Source organism: Rhinatrema bivittatum, chromosome 16, assembly GCF_901001135.1.
Source record: "Rhinatrema bivittatum chromosome 16, aRhiBiv1.1, whole genome shotgun sequence".
In the NCBI taxonomy this organism is placed as follows: domain Eukaryota; kingdom Metazoa; phylum Chordata; class Amphibia; order Gymnophiona; family Rhinatrematidae; genus Rhinatrema; species Rhinatrema bivittatum.
Window position 1 is genome coordinate 24,580,989 of NC_042630.1, and position 16,255 is coordinate 24,597,243.

The 16,255-nt window shown below is 47.1% G+C and overlaps 1 protein-coding gene across 1 annotated transcript; it reads right to left on the reverse strand.

Moving 5' to 3' along the window:
• Positions 1-3,815: 3,815 nt before the first annotated feature.
• On the reverse strand, positions 3,816-16,029 carry AQP10 (aquaporin 10). The gene is made up of 6 exons (XM_029581757.1): positions 14,131-16,029; positions 10,486-10,612; positions 8,178-8,315; positions 7,941-8,059; positions 5,684-5,901; positions 3,816-5,311 (listed from the first exon to the last, which is right to left on the reverse strand). The coding sequence occupies exons 1-6, from the start codon at positions 14,233-14,235 to the stop codon at positions 5,029-5,031; spliced, it is 990 nt and encodes a 329-aa protein (XP_029437617.1). The 5' UTR covers positions 14,236-16,029; the 3' UTR covers positions 3,816-5,028.
• Positions 16,030-16,255: the final 226 nt, after the last annotated feature.

Here is a 16,255-nt window from a genome sequence, read left to right on the forward strand (position 1 = left end):
CTATTGTACCCAAGATATGGGAATTGGGCTATGTCATGAGGAAGGTACTTGGATAGCCTACAGTCATTGGGTGTATGCACAGTACGAACAAGGTACCTTTTGGATTAGCTGCTTTGTAAATCCAATAGTCCGGAGCTCAGCTGTGCTTTGGGGCATAGATTGCACGCCAATTTAAAATGAATAGGTCAGTTTGCTTGTTTGTTTTGTTGTTTCATTTGATCAGATATATTTTTGAATCTTGTATGGTTTTTTATAGCTTCTTTATATGGAGATGTAAAGCATTTAATTCAATAAATATGCAAAAAAAAAAAAGAAAGTACATTGTATCTGAAGACTGGAGGATGGCCAGTGTAACCCAAATCTTTAAAAAGGGTTCCAAGGACTGATCTGGGAAACTATAGACTGATGATCCTGACTTCCGTGCCAGGAAAAATCATGGAACCTACTATAAAGAATAAACACACAGAACATGTAGATAGACATGGTTTAATGGGATACAGCCAGCATGGATTTGCCTCACAGATCTACATTTTTTTTTGAAGGAACAAATAAACATGTGGATAAAGGTGAACTGAAAATCCAAATGCACCACCAGAAGGCATTTGACAAAGTCCCTCTTGAGAGGCTTCTAAGAAAACTAAAAAGTCATGGGATAGGAGGCGATGTCTTTCATGGATTGCAAACTGGATAAAAGACAGGAAACAGAGAATAGGATTAAATACTCAGTTTTCTCAGTGGAGAAGGGTAAACAGTGGAGTGCCTCAGGGATGTTTTATGTTCCCTCTCGTAGCTTGAGGTAAAAAAAATCAGTTCCTTCTTGAAATACTGCAAGCCTAGTGGTTCTAGGAGAGGGTAACTCGTGAATGGGTATTTTCTGTCATTGGTCCACTAATATGGAATTCTGTCCCACTGCCAATCCAAAGGAGTTTAGGACAGGCTTAAACCACCATCTGTTCAGTCAAGCCTTCAAAGATGTGTCAGTCTTAAATAACCTTCCAAACCCTTGCATTGCTACCCAATACATGCCTTCTCTAACCTCATCTTTACGCAGGCTTTAAAATCCAGGCTTTGTACTGTTTATTTGTATTAACCACCTCTTTGTTCATTTTATTATTGTTTTATTGTAACCTGCCCTGAATGTCAAAGGGCATGGGCAATAAGTCCTTTTTAAATAAGAGATCTGTCCTTGGACCAGTGCTTTTCAATATATTTATAAATGATGTGGAAAGGGGATCAACAAGTGAAGTGATCAAATTTTACAGATGATACAAAATTATTCCAAGTAGTTAACTCACACACGGATAGTGATAAATTGCAGGATGACCTTGCGAGACTGGAAGATTGAGCATCCAAATAGCAGGTGAAATTTATTGTAGACAAGTGCAGGGTGATGCACATAGGGAACAATAACCCATGCTATAGTGATATTAGGTTTCATGTTAAGAGTTACCACTCAGGAAAAAGATCTGGGTGTCATAGTGGATAATACTTTGAAATCGTCAGCTCAGTGTGCTGCAGCAGTCAAAAAAAAGCAAACAATGTTAGGAATTATTAGGAAGGGAATGGTGAATAAAATAGAGAATGTCATAATGCCCCTGTATCGTTCCATGGTGAAACCGCACCTTGAACACTGTGTGCAATTCTGGTTGCCACAACTTAAAGATATAGTTGCACTAGAGAAGAGTAACCAAAATGATAAAGGGCATGGAACAGCTCCCCTATGAGGAAAGGCTAAAGAGGTTAGGGCTGTTCAGCTTGGAGAAGAGACAGCTGAGGGGGGATATGTTAGAAGTCTATAAAAGCATTGGAGGACTAGAATGGCTAAATTTGAATCTGTTATTTACTCTCAGATAAATCAAGGATTAGGGGGCACTCCATGAATTAGCAAGTAGCACATTTAAAACAAAATTGGAGAAAATTGTTTTACACTCAATGCACAATTAAGCTCTGGAATTCATTGCCAGAGGATGTGGTTAAAGAAGTTAACATAACTGGGTTTAAAAATGTTTGGACGAGTTCCTGAAGAAGTTTATTAAACTGTTATTAACCATGTAAACTTTAGGGAATAACTATTACTTATCACTTGATATAAGCAGCATGGGATCTATTTACTGTTTGGGTATTTGCCAGGTACTTGTAATCCTTGGTATGACCCAGTAGAGGCCTTAACCTTCTGACTTTCCCCTGCACCTGGTTGTGCGAATGGGCTTAGGTCAATTGAGGGAGGAAGCCTTTGCTATCACCTCAAGAGCACCCTAGCCCATCTGGATCCTGAGAGGCCTACATCCACAGAAACAGTCTACATGTCCACCATCTACTGGTGACAGCACTTGTGTGGACTGGCTTGCCAGAATGCAGAGGAATGTGTGGTGAAATTTAAAAAAGCTTCTCAAAATTGCAAAACACACTTGAATTTCTAAAGGAGCCTTTTATTCATAGTGCTTAAAAACAGAGAAACAATTCAACAGTCTAGTCCCCTAACATGGGCCATGTTTTGCCGGATGGGCTGCATCGTCTATAAAGGAAACAATGAGTGTATCAGAACAGAAGTGACTACAGCACTGCTAAGCATCTACAGCTGTGTGAGTATACATAGTATGAACATGCACGTAAAAGAAACACTAGTCAGAAAACCAACACATACCCCTTAGAAAAAGACTCGGCATTCTCAGGATTTATAACTCGGAAACACAGCATACGATACCCGGGTAAACTTCTAGACAAACCGCACCAAAAAGCGCTGTATCCAATCGGGTTCTAGTCCCGCTCCAGAAGTGGCCTATTGAAACACGGGTAAAGCTACCAATCCAATCCTTAGCATCAGAAAGGAGCTTGCCAAGCAGAAGCACAGGATGTAATCCAGACTGCAGTGAGATAAAATAGTGTGAATTGAGACAGGCAACAAAAGGGCACTGAAAAAGAGAGAACATAAGAACATAGCAAATTGCCATGCTGGGTCAGACCAAGGGTCCATCAAGCCCAGCATCCTGTTTCCAACAGAGGCCAAACCAAGTCACAAGAACCTGGCAATTACCCAAACACTAAGAAGATCCCATGCTGCTGATGCAATTAATAGCAGTGGCTATTCCCTAAGTAAACTTGATTAATAGCCGTTAATGGACTTCTCCTCCAAGAACTTATCCAAACCTTTTTTGAACCCAGCTACACTAACTGCACTAACCACATCCTCTGGCAACAAATTCCAGAGCTTTATTGTGCGTTGAGTGAAATATTTTTCTCCGATTAGTCTTAAATGTGCTACTTGCTAACTTCATGGAAGGCCCCCTAGTCTTTCTATTATTCAAAAGTGTAAATAACCGATTCACATCTACTCGTTCAAGACCTCTCATGATCTTAAAGGTCTCTATCATATCCCCCCCTCAGCCGTCTCTTTTCCAAGCTGAACAGCCCTAACCTCTTCAGCCTTTCCTCACAGGGGAGCTATTCCATCCCCTTTATCATTTTGGTTGCCCTTCTCTGTACCTTCTCCAGCACAACTATATCTTTTTTGAGATGCGGCGACCAGAATTGTACACAGTATTCAAGGTGCAGTCTCACCATGGAGCGATATAGAGGCATTATGACATTTTCTGTTTTATTAACCATTCCCTTCCTAATAATTCCTAACATTCTATTTGCTTTTTTGACTGCTGCAGCACACTGAGCCGATGATTTTAAGTATTATCCACTAGGATGCCTAGATCTCTTTCTTGGGTGGTAGCTCCTAATATGGAACCTAACATCATGTAACTACAGCAAGGGTTATTTTTCCCTATATGCATCACCTTGCACTTGTCCACATTAAATTTCATCTGCCATTTGGATGCCCAATCTTCCAGTCTTGCAAGGTCCTCCTGTAATGTATCACAGTCTGCTTGTGATTTAACTACTCTGAATAATTTTGTATTATCCGCAATCGGGTGATGGAGAGAGCTGCTCCATCGCCCGATTGGAGCTCAGGAATCCATCTCTTGGCATTAAACTAGCCGAGAAATCGCTTAGCATCGCTGCGGATCTGATACACTCATTCTTTCCTGTATAGGCGCGAGGATTTCCCTCTGGCTCCCTCCTGATGTGGCCAGTGTCAGGGGGACTGTACCCTACTAGAATTGTTTCGGTTTTGAAGGGCCCTGAATAAATGGCTCCCTGAGAAATTCTTCCAGTGTATTTTGCAATTTTGGGCAGCTTTTTAAAGTCTTATCACACGTTTCCTTTTGGAGCTGTGCACTGTAAGTGTGATTGTCTCACTCCGTTCCTCACTGGTGAGTTCTTATGTTAACATTAAACGTTCACACTATAAATGCTCACTTAACCAGATCCCAATGTTTGGAAGCGAGTTGGGTAAGGAATACGTCGTCTTTAAATGTCATGGAAGCCTCATTAGAAAACATTCATCCAAGTCCTCTTTGGGAAGAACTCGGGCTTTAGACAACCAGAACCCACAAGGGACAGAAGGCTGGGTAAGCAGGGCATGGTAGGTGGTGGTGTTTTTAAGGTCTTGTTGGCACACTACATGGTGGGATGTGTTTAATCTATGGAGAACACAGCATTGTGGAAGGTGCTGTATGGGTTCTGTAGGCAAATTGCATTGTGCTGCAGCAATCCTGTGAGCTCAGAGCTAAAACATATTTGAAATATCCACAGAACAACATCGAAATTACTAACGACAAATTAGCTGTCAGGCACTAAAGGGCTAAGAAAAATACTGCTCCAGTCTTGCTGACAATCTCTGTGTATTTGCTGGAAGCTTTCCCCTCTGCAAACTCTCAAAAGTATTCGACAGCAACGGCACATCCTCCACCACCACCACCTGGGCCGCTCCTGAGCCCTGCCTGTCGTTCTGGGAACCCCTCAGCTGAGCAGCCGAGACCGCTGTCAGGATCCCTGGGGGAGAGTTTGCCGCGGATAGTTCAGGACATGCAAAGACGCGTTACTGATGATGAGATGTGGCCTTGCGTTGGCTCCTTTTGCTGGCAGCAGCATGGGATGGACTAAGGTGTCATTCACTGAGGGCGAGGGTAACTGCTGTCACAGCCTGTGACTTATAACTTTCTTCCTGTGTCCCTCCCTTTGCATGAAGCCCTCCATGTATGTGTCAATGGTGAAAACTGGCACTTCTCCAGCTTTTATGGCCTCCACAGGAGGCCGTCCCTTCTCTGCCTCCAAGCAGTGGCTCTCCTTGCCGGCGTCCGTCAGCTCACTCTGGGTTTCCGGATGGTGGAACTCGATCATCAGCTCATACAAAGTTGACCCAATAACAGCGCCTACTAACGGTGCCACTATAGGTATCCACCACCAGTTATTGCCAGCACTGGAAGACAAAGAGCACAGACATTAAGAGTCAGCGAACAGGCAGAGAAGAAATTAACACCTCCTTGGCAGGAAGTGGTCGACAGCTTTTATGGGCCTGAGTCTCTCCAGAGCAGGTATAACAAATTAAGATAAAGCTTCTAGTTCTGTACTTGGCACCTGTATACCAGCTCCTCATTTACAGTCATAGCAGGGCCGAGTATTCTGGCATCTTAAATCGGTGAAGGCTTCTACAGTGTCAGAGTTACTAGTGTTTGAAAAGTGAACGAGAGAGTTCCAGTATGCAAACGTTTCATCTGGATGTATTTGGGTTACGGAATTTGTTTACCTTCTTCCCTTGAATCCTGTTTATTAAAGACGTTTTATTACCAACCTGAAAACCTCCGGGCCCCAGCCAGCCAGCCACGTGAAAAGTCTGGGCCCCAGGTCCCGGGCTGGGTTGATGGGGTAACCACAGTTGGAGCCCATCGAAAGGCCAATGGAGAGAACCACCATGCCCACAACCACGGGCTCCAGGCCTTTTGGGACAGGCTTGTTCTTGGAGTCCACCAAACTCAGGATGCTGAGCAGGAGGGTGGCGGTTCCAATCACCTGCAAGGCAAAAACCCGGTTCAGCTGCCACCAGGAAGAAGGAGCCCAGCACATATCCACAATAGAAAAAGGATACTCTAACAGATTTCTACCCCATTAAGTACAGACTAAACCTTAAGCACGGGGGCTGAGGTCCTCAACCTAAAGAACCCCCAAGGATCCTCATGCACGTCATCCACTGGCTTCCTTTCCTTCTGCCTCCACTTGAGGCTCGGCTGTGCGACTAAACACATCTATGGTAATACTGGGGTATGGTTTGAAAAGGAGCTCCATTTTCTTTACTCCTGCAGTAAAAATTGGGTTCCCTTCTGATGCAGTAAGTAGACGAATGCAGCGGGAGTTTACAAAAAAGGTGCATAAAGCATGATTTATGCAGAGAAAACATTTTCTATGCACAAATAATGTCTTCTGAGTATAAAGATGATATCTAATCTTGAATACTACCTTCCTGCTTTGATAGGGTCCCGTGCTGGCCTCAGTATTTTCTGTAACAAGCTTATACTGAACTCCTCCCAGTATCCCATTAACCAGGGGGCTTTGCAGACAGACAAACAGCACAGAGAGACTGACTACCAAGAAGCCTAAGAGTGCTTTAAAGCGTAAGGAACATTAACTGTATACACACAGATACCCTTCAGCAACAAAGGCTAAACTCCCAACAGTGAGCCTGAAGGCAGGAAGGCCGGGAGGCTCCTGGACTGATCTGGCCCTGCTCAAGGACAGGAAAGTAGCAGATAAGACTGCATTTATTACATTTCACCTTCTTCTTGTCCTGCCAGGGTGGTCCAGATAAATACTACAGCCATCCCTTACAGTGGGTGGGTTACTGCTAGGCCTTTTCTCAAATGCTCGGACCAGAGGTGGATTAAAGTTTCCAGGGCTAATAGCGGTCTATGGGCAGAGGCAGGGGTTCTGGTGCCAGGACCTGTAAAGGAAAATTGGTTCTTACCTGTAAATTTTCATTCCTGGGATACTGCAGATCACTCCAGATCCTTGCGTTTTGCCTCCCTGCCAGCAGATGGAGACAGAGAAAACCTAGAGCACAGTTCTGACCAGGAGTGTTAAGCTTCCCTGCCGCTCTGCTCTCATTAACAAAGGATTTAGTTGGGGGCATACTAATTTCTACACACAGTTCTACCCTGGACTGTGTGCACATTTATTGCATGCAAAACTGCTTGCTGAAGAGAGTAAAGTTTACAGACAATTTCAGCACACTTTATAGATCGAGGCCTTTGCAGGCTAGCTGGTTAAACCTAATGCCCTCTGAATGGCTCCATTTAACTGGATAAATGTGCTCAGCGTGTTATGCGGATTGTCAGAATAAGTTACACAGTTATATCTGAGCGCAAAAACAGCATTCTGTATCTAGCCAGGCACCAGATTTAGGAAATTTTCCTAGCTGGTGAGGTTTGATTGGAACGCAGCTGAAGATAAGAGGAAAGCTTGCCCAGTGTTTTCCCACTCGGCAGGTTTTTTTAAATTAACCAGTTAGTGGCTTAGTACAGGATGGCAGAAAATACAACTAATTCATGCAGTCTCCCAGTTATTCCTGGTGGATAGGATGTAGCCCTGCTGACAGTAAGAGATCACTTTCTCTACAAAGGATTTTGTCAGCTTCTTGGGTAACCGAGCATGCAGGATCCTCCTTATTTCACATCCAGCATCTCTCTTCTCCCACATCCAACCACAAGGTCCCACAAGAATTCAAAACAGCCACCATCATCAACAGGGCTGGACCCTGAGCATCCAGCCTGCTACGTCCCCCCGCCACCACCAAAGCACAGCACACAGTCCACTCGGTTAACAGGAGGTGCACAAAGCCTCTCGGACAGACCCAGCTACATGAGCGCCTGCCTTTCTGCTAAAACCTTTACAGGTTACTGTATTTGCAGCTCTCTGACTGACCAGCAGGAGGCACTGGAGTACTGCAAATCATCATCCCCCAAAAGTGTCATTACCAAGAAGCCCACCTTCTGTCACTCAATGCAAAACCCATCAGACAGAAGAGGGGGTGGAGGTGAGCGTTGAACCACACGCACCTGATCCAGGAATCCATTCCAAGCTGAGAGGTAACTGGCAGGGTAGGTGGCAAAAATGGAGGCAGTTTCCCGGGGACCAGTGACAGTCAGATTCCCACTGCAATAGTTGTGGATCGCATCTGCAACACAGAAGTTGGGTTAGAGTGCCAGCGAGAGCCCGAAAGTCCTAGGAACTGCCAGCCCCGCCGCCCAGCAGTACGGAGCGGGGGCGAGAGAGAGTCCGCGGGCTCCTTTTACCGTAATACAGGGCGTAGGCCCCCGCTGCAGCGAGAAAGGCTGCCGAAGTCTGGACAAGAAAGAACAAGGGTAGCTTTGTCCACTGGAAGCGCCCCAGCAGGCACAGGCTCAGAGAGTAGGCAGGGTTCAGGTGGCCCCCTGAAAAAAAAAAAAAAAAAAAAAAGCACCAGCAGAGAGCGAGAGAGGTAAGTGGGGACCACACTCCCATTCCCATATCCAGCACCGGGGGGGGCAAATTCACTGCCCTAACTTTCAACACATTTTAATCAACTGGAGCTCCAACACTGCACATTGCTGGCACAATCCAAAAATGCAGTGAAACCCCGTCAGTGTTATCTTATACACGAAGGCTTGCATCAGGAGGAACATTGGGTCCCCTGAATCACATATCCAATGCCTAGAAAACTAGAAATGCCGCCTGCAGCTTCCCTGTCGCTGCTCTCCTCTACATACACTCTCCACCCTCTCCTCCTCACACATCACCTTCAGGGTCCCTCTCTACTACTCTCCCCTACATACACCCTCCACTATCCCTGCTACGTCACCTCTCCACCCTCTCCTCCTCACACATCACCTTCAGGGTCCCTCTCTACTGCTCTCCCCTACATACACCCTCCACTATCCCTGCTACGTCACCTCTCCACCCTCTCCTCCTCACACATCACCTTCAGGGTCCCTCTCTACTACTCTCCCCTACATACACCCTCCACTATCCCTGCTACGTCACCTCTCCACCCTCTCCTCCTCACACATCACCTTCAGGGTCCCTCTCTACTACTCTCCCCTACATACACCCTCCACTATCCCTGCTACGTCACCTCTCCACCCTCTCCTCCTCACACATCACCTTCAGGGTCCCTTTCTACTGCTCTCCCCTACATACACCCTCCACTATCCCTGCTACGTCACCTCTCCACCCTCTCCTCCTCACACATCACCTTCAGGGTCCCTCTCTACTACTCTCCCCTACATACACCCTCCACTATCCCTGCTACGTCACCTCTCCACCCTCTCCTCCTCACACATCACCTTCAGGGTCCCTCTCTACTGCTCTCCCCTACATACACCCTCCACTATCCCTGCTACGTCACCTCTCCACCCTCTCCTCCTCACACATCACCTTCAGGGTCCCTCTCTACTGCTCTCCCCTACATACACCCTCCACTATCCCTGCTACGTCACCTCTCCACCCTCTCCTCCTCACACATCACCTTCAGGGTCCCTCTCTACTGCTCTCCCCTACATACACCCTCCACTATCCCTGCTACGTCACCTCTCCACCCTCTCCTCCTCACACATCACCTTCAGGGTCCCTCTCTACTACTCTCCCCTCCATACACCCTCCACTATCCCTGCTACGTCACCTCTCCACCCTCTCCTCCTCACACATCACCTTCAGGGTCCCTTTCTACTGCTCTCCCCTACATACACCCTCCACTATCCCTGCTACGTCACCTCTCCACCCTCTCCTCCTCACACATCACCTTCAGGGTCCCTTTCTACTGCTCTCCCCTACATACACCCTCCACTATCCCTGCTACGTCACCTCTCCTACTCACACATCACCTTCAGGGTCCCTCTCTACTACTCTCCCCTACATACCCCCTCCACTATCCCTGCTACATCACCTCTCCACCCTCTCCTCCTCACACATCACCTTCAGGGTCCCTCTCTACTGCTCTCCCCTACATACACCCTCCACTATCCCTGCTACGTCACCTCTCCACCCTCTCCTCCTCACACATCACCTTCAGGGTCCCTTTCTACTGCTCTCCCCTACATACACCCTCCACTATCCCTGCTACGTCACCTCTCCACCCTCTCCTCCTCACACATCACCTTCAGGGTCCCTTTCTACTGCGCTCTCCCCTACATACACCCTCCACTATCCCTGCTACGTCACCTCTCCACCCTCTCCTCCTCACACATCACCTTCAGGGTCCCTTTCTACTGCTCTCCCCTACATACCCCCTCCACTATCCCTGCTACATCACTTCTCCACCCCAGACATCACCTTCAGGGTCCCCCTCATCATTGCTCTCTCCTCATAACTCCTTCCTATATCCTTATATCACCTCCAGGGTCCCCCTCTAATTCTCTCCCCTACATACACCCTCTACTATCTCCCCCCCATACGCATCACCTCCAGGATCCCCCTCATCATACCTCCCTCCTATTGCTGCTATCCCTCCTCCCCACACCCTTACATCACCTCCAGAGTCCCCCCATCCCCTCCCCCCGGATGTGGGAAACCTGAACAGCACACGGGACAGGGTCTCTTCTAAATTCGAGATCAGGAAACACCCACCTGAGACTCCTCCTGAGACATAAATTGCCATGGTAACAGCAAGGGCTCCTGCCAGGCACATGGGGAAGTAGCCACCCTTCCTGTCAAAGCTGGTCACGCTTTGAGCCGTTGCACCAATGGTGATTAGCTGGGGAATAAGAAGTCAGAGCTGAGGAGTGCTGTGTCGGCTTTATTATCCCAGGACCCATCCGACCTCCACCCTCTGCGTCTGTAAGAAGGTCACTCTCAAAAGGAAACTTCTGCAAATAAAAGAGTGTTATACACCTGCTGTGCCCGAAGGTCCTGTTCATTGTCGCTTGAGCCGCACCGAGGAGGTAGAATTGGGCAGAAGCTTACCCATATACTTCTGGCTTTAAAAAATATACATGCAAAGTCTGAAGAAAAATGTGTAAGACAGAAACACGAGGGCCTCTCCAGTCTGCCCATCCACCCCAAGTACTCAGCTCTACCCTCCCTGTCGTGCCTCAGAGTTCCTCCAAAGGAAATGCCAAGAGACTTCAGAACATAAGAGTTGCCCTTCTGGGCCAGACCAAAGGTCCATCAAGCCCACATCCTGTCTCTGACAACAGCCACAAGACCCCATACAATATATCCAGTCCTTCTTCCCAAAAGCAGGGACTTCCCTAATTCTACCTGGCTAATAATGAAACAAAGAAATGACAGCAGAAGAAAACCAAGCGGCCCATCCAGCCTGCCCAGCAAGCTTTCACAATTTTTTTTTTCTCTCTCTCATACTTATCTGTTACTCTTGGCCTTTAGTAACCTTTTGGTTCTATTTCCCTTCCACCCCACCATTAATGTAGAGAGCAGTGCTGGAACTGCTTCTAAGTAAAGTATCTAGCTTAATTGGTTAGGGGTAGTAACCACCGCAATAAGCAAGCTACTCCCACGCTTATTTGTTTACCCAGCCTGTGCAATTCAGTCCTTGTTGGTTATCTGAATATAAATCCACTTTTCTTCATTCCCCCTGCCGTTGAAGCAGAGAGCTACTCTGTATATGTATTGAAAGTGAACTATCAGGCTTGATTCGGGGTAGTAACCGCCGTAACAAGCAAGCTACATCCCTACTTATTTGTTTACCCAGACTATGTAATCAGTCCTTGTTGGTTGTTGTCTGAATATAAAATAATCTTTTCTTCATTCCCTGCCGTTGAAGCAAAGAGCTACACTGAATATGGATATGCATTGAAAGTGAAGTATCAGGCATTTTTGGTTTGGGATAGTAACCGCCGTAACAAGCAAGCTACTCCCCGCTTTTTTGTGAATGCAAATCCTTTTTTCCACATTTCCTCTTGCTGTTGAAGCATAGAGCAATGTTGGAGTCACATTAACCATGTTTATGTTTATTGAATAAGGGTATTATCTCCAGGTAGTAGCTGTCTTTCCCGCAAGCCACCCTCTCTTCATTCATTTATATACCTTTCCTCCAGGAGCTTGTCTAATCCCTTTTTAAACCCAACCACCAACTGCTTTCACCACCTACTTTCTCTGATTTATTTTCTATCTGCTGGTTGTTAAGTTTCATGGAGTGTCCTCTTGTTTTAGTATTATCTGAAAGAGTAAACAGCTGTTTCACCTTTACCTGTTCTAGTCCTCTCATGATTTTAAACATCTCTATCATATCCCCCCCTCAGCAGCCCTAACCTCTTCAGCCTTTCCTCATAGGGGAGCCGTTCCATGCCCCTTATTTTCTTTTAGCAGACGTTCAAACCTTAGGTGTGAGAACTGATGCAGGCCATCAGGGAAGAGTCCTTGAGGACTTTGCAAATACTCTCACACATCTAAAAATTGCCTTCTTTTTCTTAAACTATTCACACACACACACACACACAAGCGCGCGCAATCTCCCTTGCACACACACAATATTTTTTACCTACCCACACAGAGACTATCCCCTATTTACAAACAGAAACACACCCATGATATATCTTACACAAACACATACAGAATATCCTTTAAAGACACACACACATAGAATGTCTTTTACATATACATGCAGGCTCCCTTACATTCGCCCACGCACGCTCTTTTTTTTCATTGTGCTGTAGCATTTCCTATTCCTTGGAAATCTCGCTGCGGGTGGTAGTGGTGGGATAGAAGGCAGATTGCCTCTGTCCAGCAGTATATTATGGAAGAGATAAGAAGAATGAAGGTATTTTTGTATCTAAGCTCATTACAGGGTGAGTGGGCATCTCTGCTTTACCTTCTCCAGAAGCCTGGGACACAACCGAGTCTGGGAAGGGGGGTGGGGGTGGGGGTAGGGAAGCTCCAGGTGTCCCAGGCTTGCTTTGGGACAGCCGCAATGAGACTGCAGCCAGGGCAGCACATGGCTCAGCAGGAGGAGAGAGGTCACGACCACGGCAGGAGAGAGCGAGACGAGGAACAGGAGAAAATACAATGATACAAACACAGAAGAGCAAGATGAAGAAAAAGATAAGAGCAGGAACAGTGTGAGAGAAAAAGAATGAGCAGACACCCAGAACGTGACAAAAACACGAGAGAGAGAGAGCGCTAGGAGGACCAAATAAAAAAAAGCTTCAGACTAAAAAGTGTGGCTGTATTCGTTAGACAGGTTCTGAGACCTTTTATTACAACATCCTAAGAATCTTCTACAGAAGACAGCTAGAGCTATTTATGTCTGCAAGAGAAAGTATATTATTCCAGCACTGAGACCCCCACACACAGCTCTGCCAATGCACCTCACTCCTGCCCTGCAGCACCCCCTGCTATTCCAGTACTGAGACCTCCACACACAGCTCTGCCAATGCATCTCACTCCTGCCCTGCAGCATCCCCTGCTATTCCAGTACTGAGAACCCCACACACAGCTCTGCCAATGCACCTCACTCCTGCTCTGCAGCATCCCTGCTATTCCAGTACTGAGACCCCCACACATAGCTCTGCCAATGCACCTCACTCCTGCCCTGCAGCATCCCCTGCTATTCCAGTTCTGAGACCCCCCCCCACACACAGCTCTGCCAAAGCCCCTCTCCTGCCCTGCAGCATCCCCTGCTATTCCAGTACTGAGACCCCTACACACAGCTCTGCCAATGCATCTCACTCCTGCCCTGCAGCATCCCCTGCTATCAAGTACTGAGACCCCTACACACAGCTCTGCCAATGCATCTCACTCCTGCCCTGCAGCATCCCCTGCTAGCCCAGAACTGAGACCCCACACACAGCTCTGCCAATGCCCCTCACTCCTACCCTGCACTCATTCTGCTATTCCAGTACTGAGGACCCCCCCACACACACACAGCTCTGCCAATGCACCTCACTCCTGCCCTGCAGCACCCCCTGCTATTCCAGTACTGAGACCCCACACATAGCTCTGCCAATGCACCTCACTCCTGCCCTGAAGAACTCCCCCAGCTATTCCAGTACTGAGACCCCCACACACAGCTCTACCAATGCACCTCACTCCTGCCCTGCAGTTGCCCCTGCTATTCCAGTTATGAGATTTCCCCACACACAGCTTTCCTCATTTTATGCTCAGGTCTGTAGAGATGAAAAGCCAATTCAGGTACTTAAAAGTTACACTTGCCTTCATTCGGGGCTTAGCCAACCTGTGCTGATTGGTCTTTTCCTCCTACAGCTAACATTTTCTGCTTTCGCTGATAAACTGAATAAAAGAGCTGGTACTTACGATCAGCAGAAACACCCCCAGGAACTCAGCCAGGCACTGCCGAACAGTGGCATTTTCGATTCGCAGCAGGGGCCTGGCTTGGTCTAGTGTGGGAACCTTGGCCATATTAGAACTGGCTCTCAACAGTGTGCGTGTGGACAACTGGAAGAGTCTTCTCCCTGCTTATCCTGCCCAGTAAGTCCTATCCAATGGAAAGGCAGATAACCAGTACAAGTCTGAGCCTCTGAGCAGCTGCTTCACCTGTGATTATTAATATCCAGATGCAGATTTCTGAGCAAAGCCAGTGAAGGTCATACTTAGCCTGCCTCCAACAGAAGAAAAGAATATATTATCTTTGCATTCCTATTATCAAAGAGAGCTTCAGGGAAAAGAGAAAGCAGTGGAGAGAGTGAGGTACAGCAGGAGATAAAGGAAGGGACATGAGAGGTGAGAGAGAGTTAAGGTACCAAGAAATAGATGCTTGGCGTCCAAAGGTAACAGCTGATAACAGTAACAGGCCACCTTCGTGCCTGTGATTCACGCCACGGGATCTCCCATTCACGGATCACATAAAGCAAGATCAGCATTGCTAACAGAAGGACCAAGCCACTACGCTGTACAATGGATGGAGTGAGAGAAGATCACCCGGTAGCACCAGATGTAATCAGAGTCCAGGGGAACGTGGCAGAAGCTCACAGGACCAGTCCCCTGGTCTCCTGCATTCCACCAGCTCGATTGCCAACATCATCCCAATAGGCTGCACGAACTCCACCGAGCGGTACATTTAAGAGACTGAGATCAAGCCCTGGCTCACGCTCAGGGTTCATCCCCGTCATGGTACGGGCAAAGCAAACCCCTTGAGAGATCCCCCGCTGGTGGCTTTCATACCGAAGGACCCCTCCACCCCCTTATTTGCATTTTTCCGCGGAGAGTAAAGCCCAATTTGTCTAGAAAGACCCTCACACTAGCATTAACAAGGCCTTGTGGAGACCTGGGAGAGCTTTGGGGATAAACCAGGACCTGGCAGCAGTCTTTCCATCTGCTACTGCGTTCCATCAGTTATAAACCAGGAGGCCATGGTTTTTCCTAGGGTAAAAGTTAATTTTATCTCTGAGCATTGGAATTCACAGGAGGAGACACAAATCGCCAGTTGTAATATAAGGTTCCAATTATTTTATGCAAAACGGCAGCCCACTACAAGTTAAATATGCCAAGAACTTAGCTGCCACATACCATGCTAGACATGCCCTCTTCCTCTTACCCACCCTCGCCCCGTACCATGCTAAAGCTAGATCAACACCCATGTGTTAATCCAGCACCCATGTACCATGCTGTGGATGCTCCAAAATCCATGTTTTATACTGACAGTAACCCACTATGCATCCATCGTGACAACAACACAGTATCATTGTATCATGCAACTAAGAACAACTCATGAATATCAAATGCCACCCAAGAATTCAACTTGCCAAGCAGACTAGCCACTGAAACAGTGCGACATCTCATCAAAGGAGGGCTGTGCTGGATACCGACTCTGAGATTCTGCTTTACGCTGACGTATATTCCCATTTATAAAACCAGCGTCCTCCACAATGCTTCAAGCATCTCTTGTGGACTGCTTCGGGACTTCTAGGGTGAACGGACACAAATCTTCTCCCAAATGCAGTAGGCAAAACTTATCAAGTTAAAATCGAATCCCCGGGATTAGCAATATTAAAAGTGCACAAATTTCAGCTTTTGCATTCATCTTGCATGTTGTGAAGTCATCCAGAGCTTTTTGCTAGTTGCTGCTTTCCTTATGAATCTCAGGAAAAAAAAAAAAATGGCCACAGCTGGCTCATAGGAGGAAGCTCAAGTAACAGATGGGGGTCTGTTTTACTGCAGCCGTGCTGATGAAAGTTCAGAGAAGTCTCACCAGCCTCCCTGATCAGACTGGTGGCAGCACTCAGGAGGCAGGAGGGCTGCCCATGAGGGCGGGGCGCTGGAAGACAGAACCTTGAAGGAGAGTGGGAGTGGATGGGATTGGAAGACGATTCCCTCAGCCCTCCTTCAACTGTTAGGTATTCATCCTTCTCTGCATATTTGCCCCTTCCTGGTTAATCTTTGGTAGTCACTTTAGTTACTGCTAAACGTGACACAGCAAACT

Excerpts from the sequence above, each read along its gene's own strand:
- AQP10 (XM_029581757.1), bottom strand. The coding sequence starts at position 14,235 with ATGGCCAAGGTTCCCACACTAGACCAAGCCAGGCCCCTGCTGCGAATC. Across the intron at positions 5,902-7,940 it reads GGAATGGATTCCTGGATCAG|GTGATTGGAACCGCCACCCT; the intron begins GTGCGTGTGGTT and ends TTTGCCTTGCAG. Across the intron at positions 5,312-5,683 it reads TGGGGCCCGGAGGTTTTCAG|TGCTGGCAATAACTGGTGGT; the intron begins GTTGGTAATAAA and ends TTTGTCTTCCAG.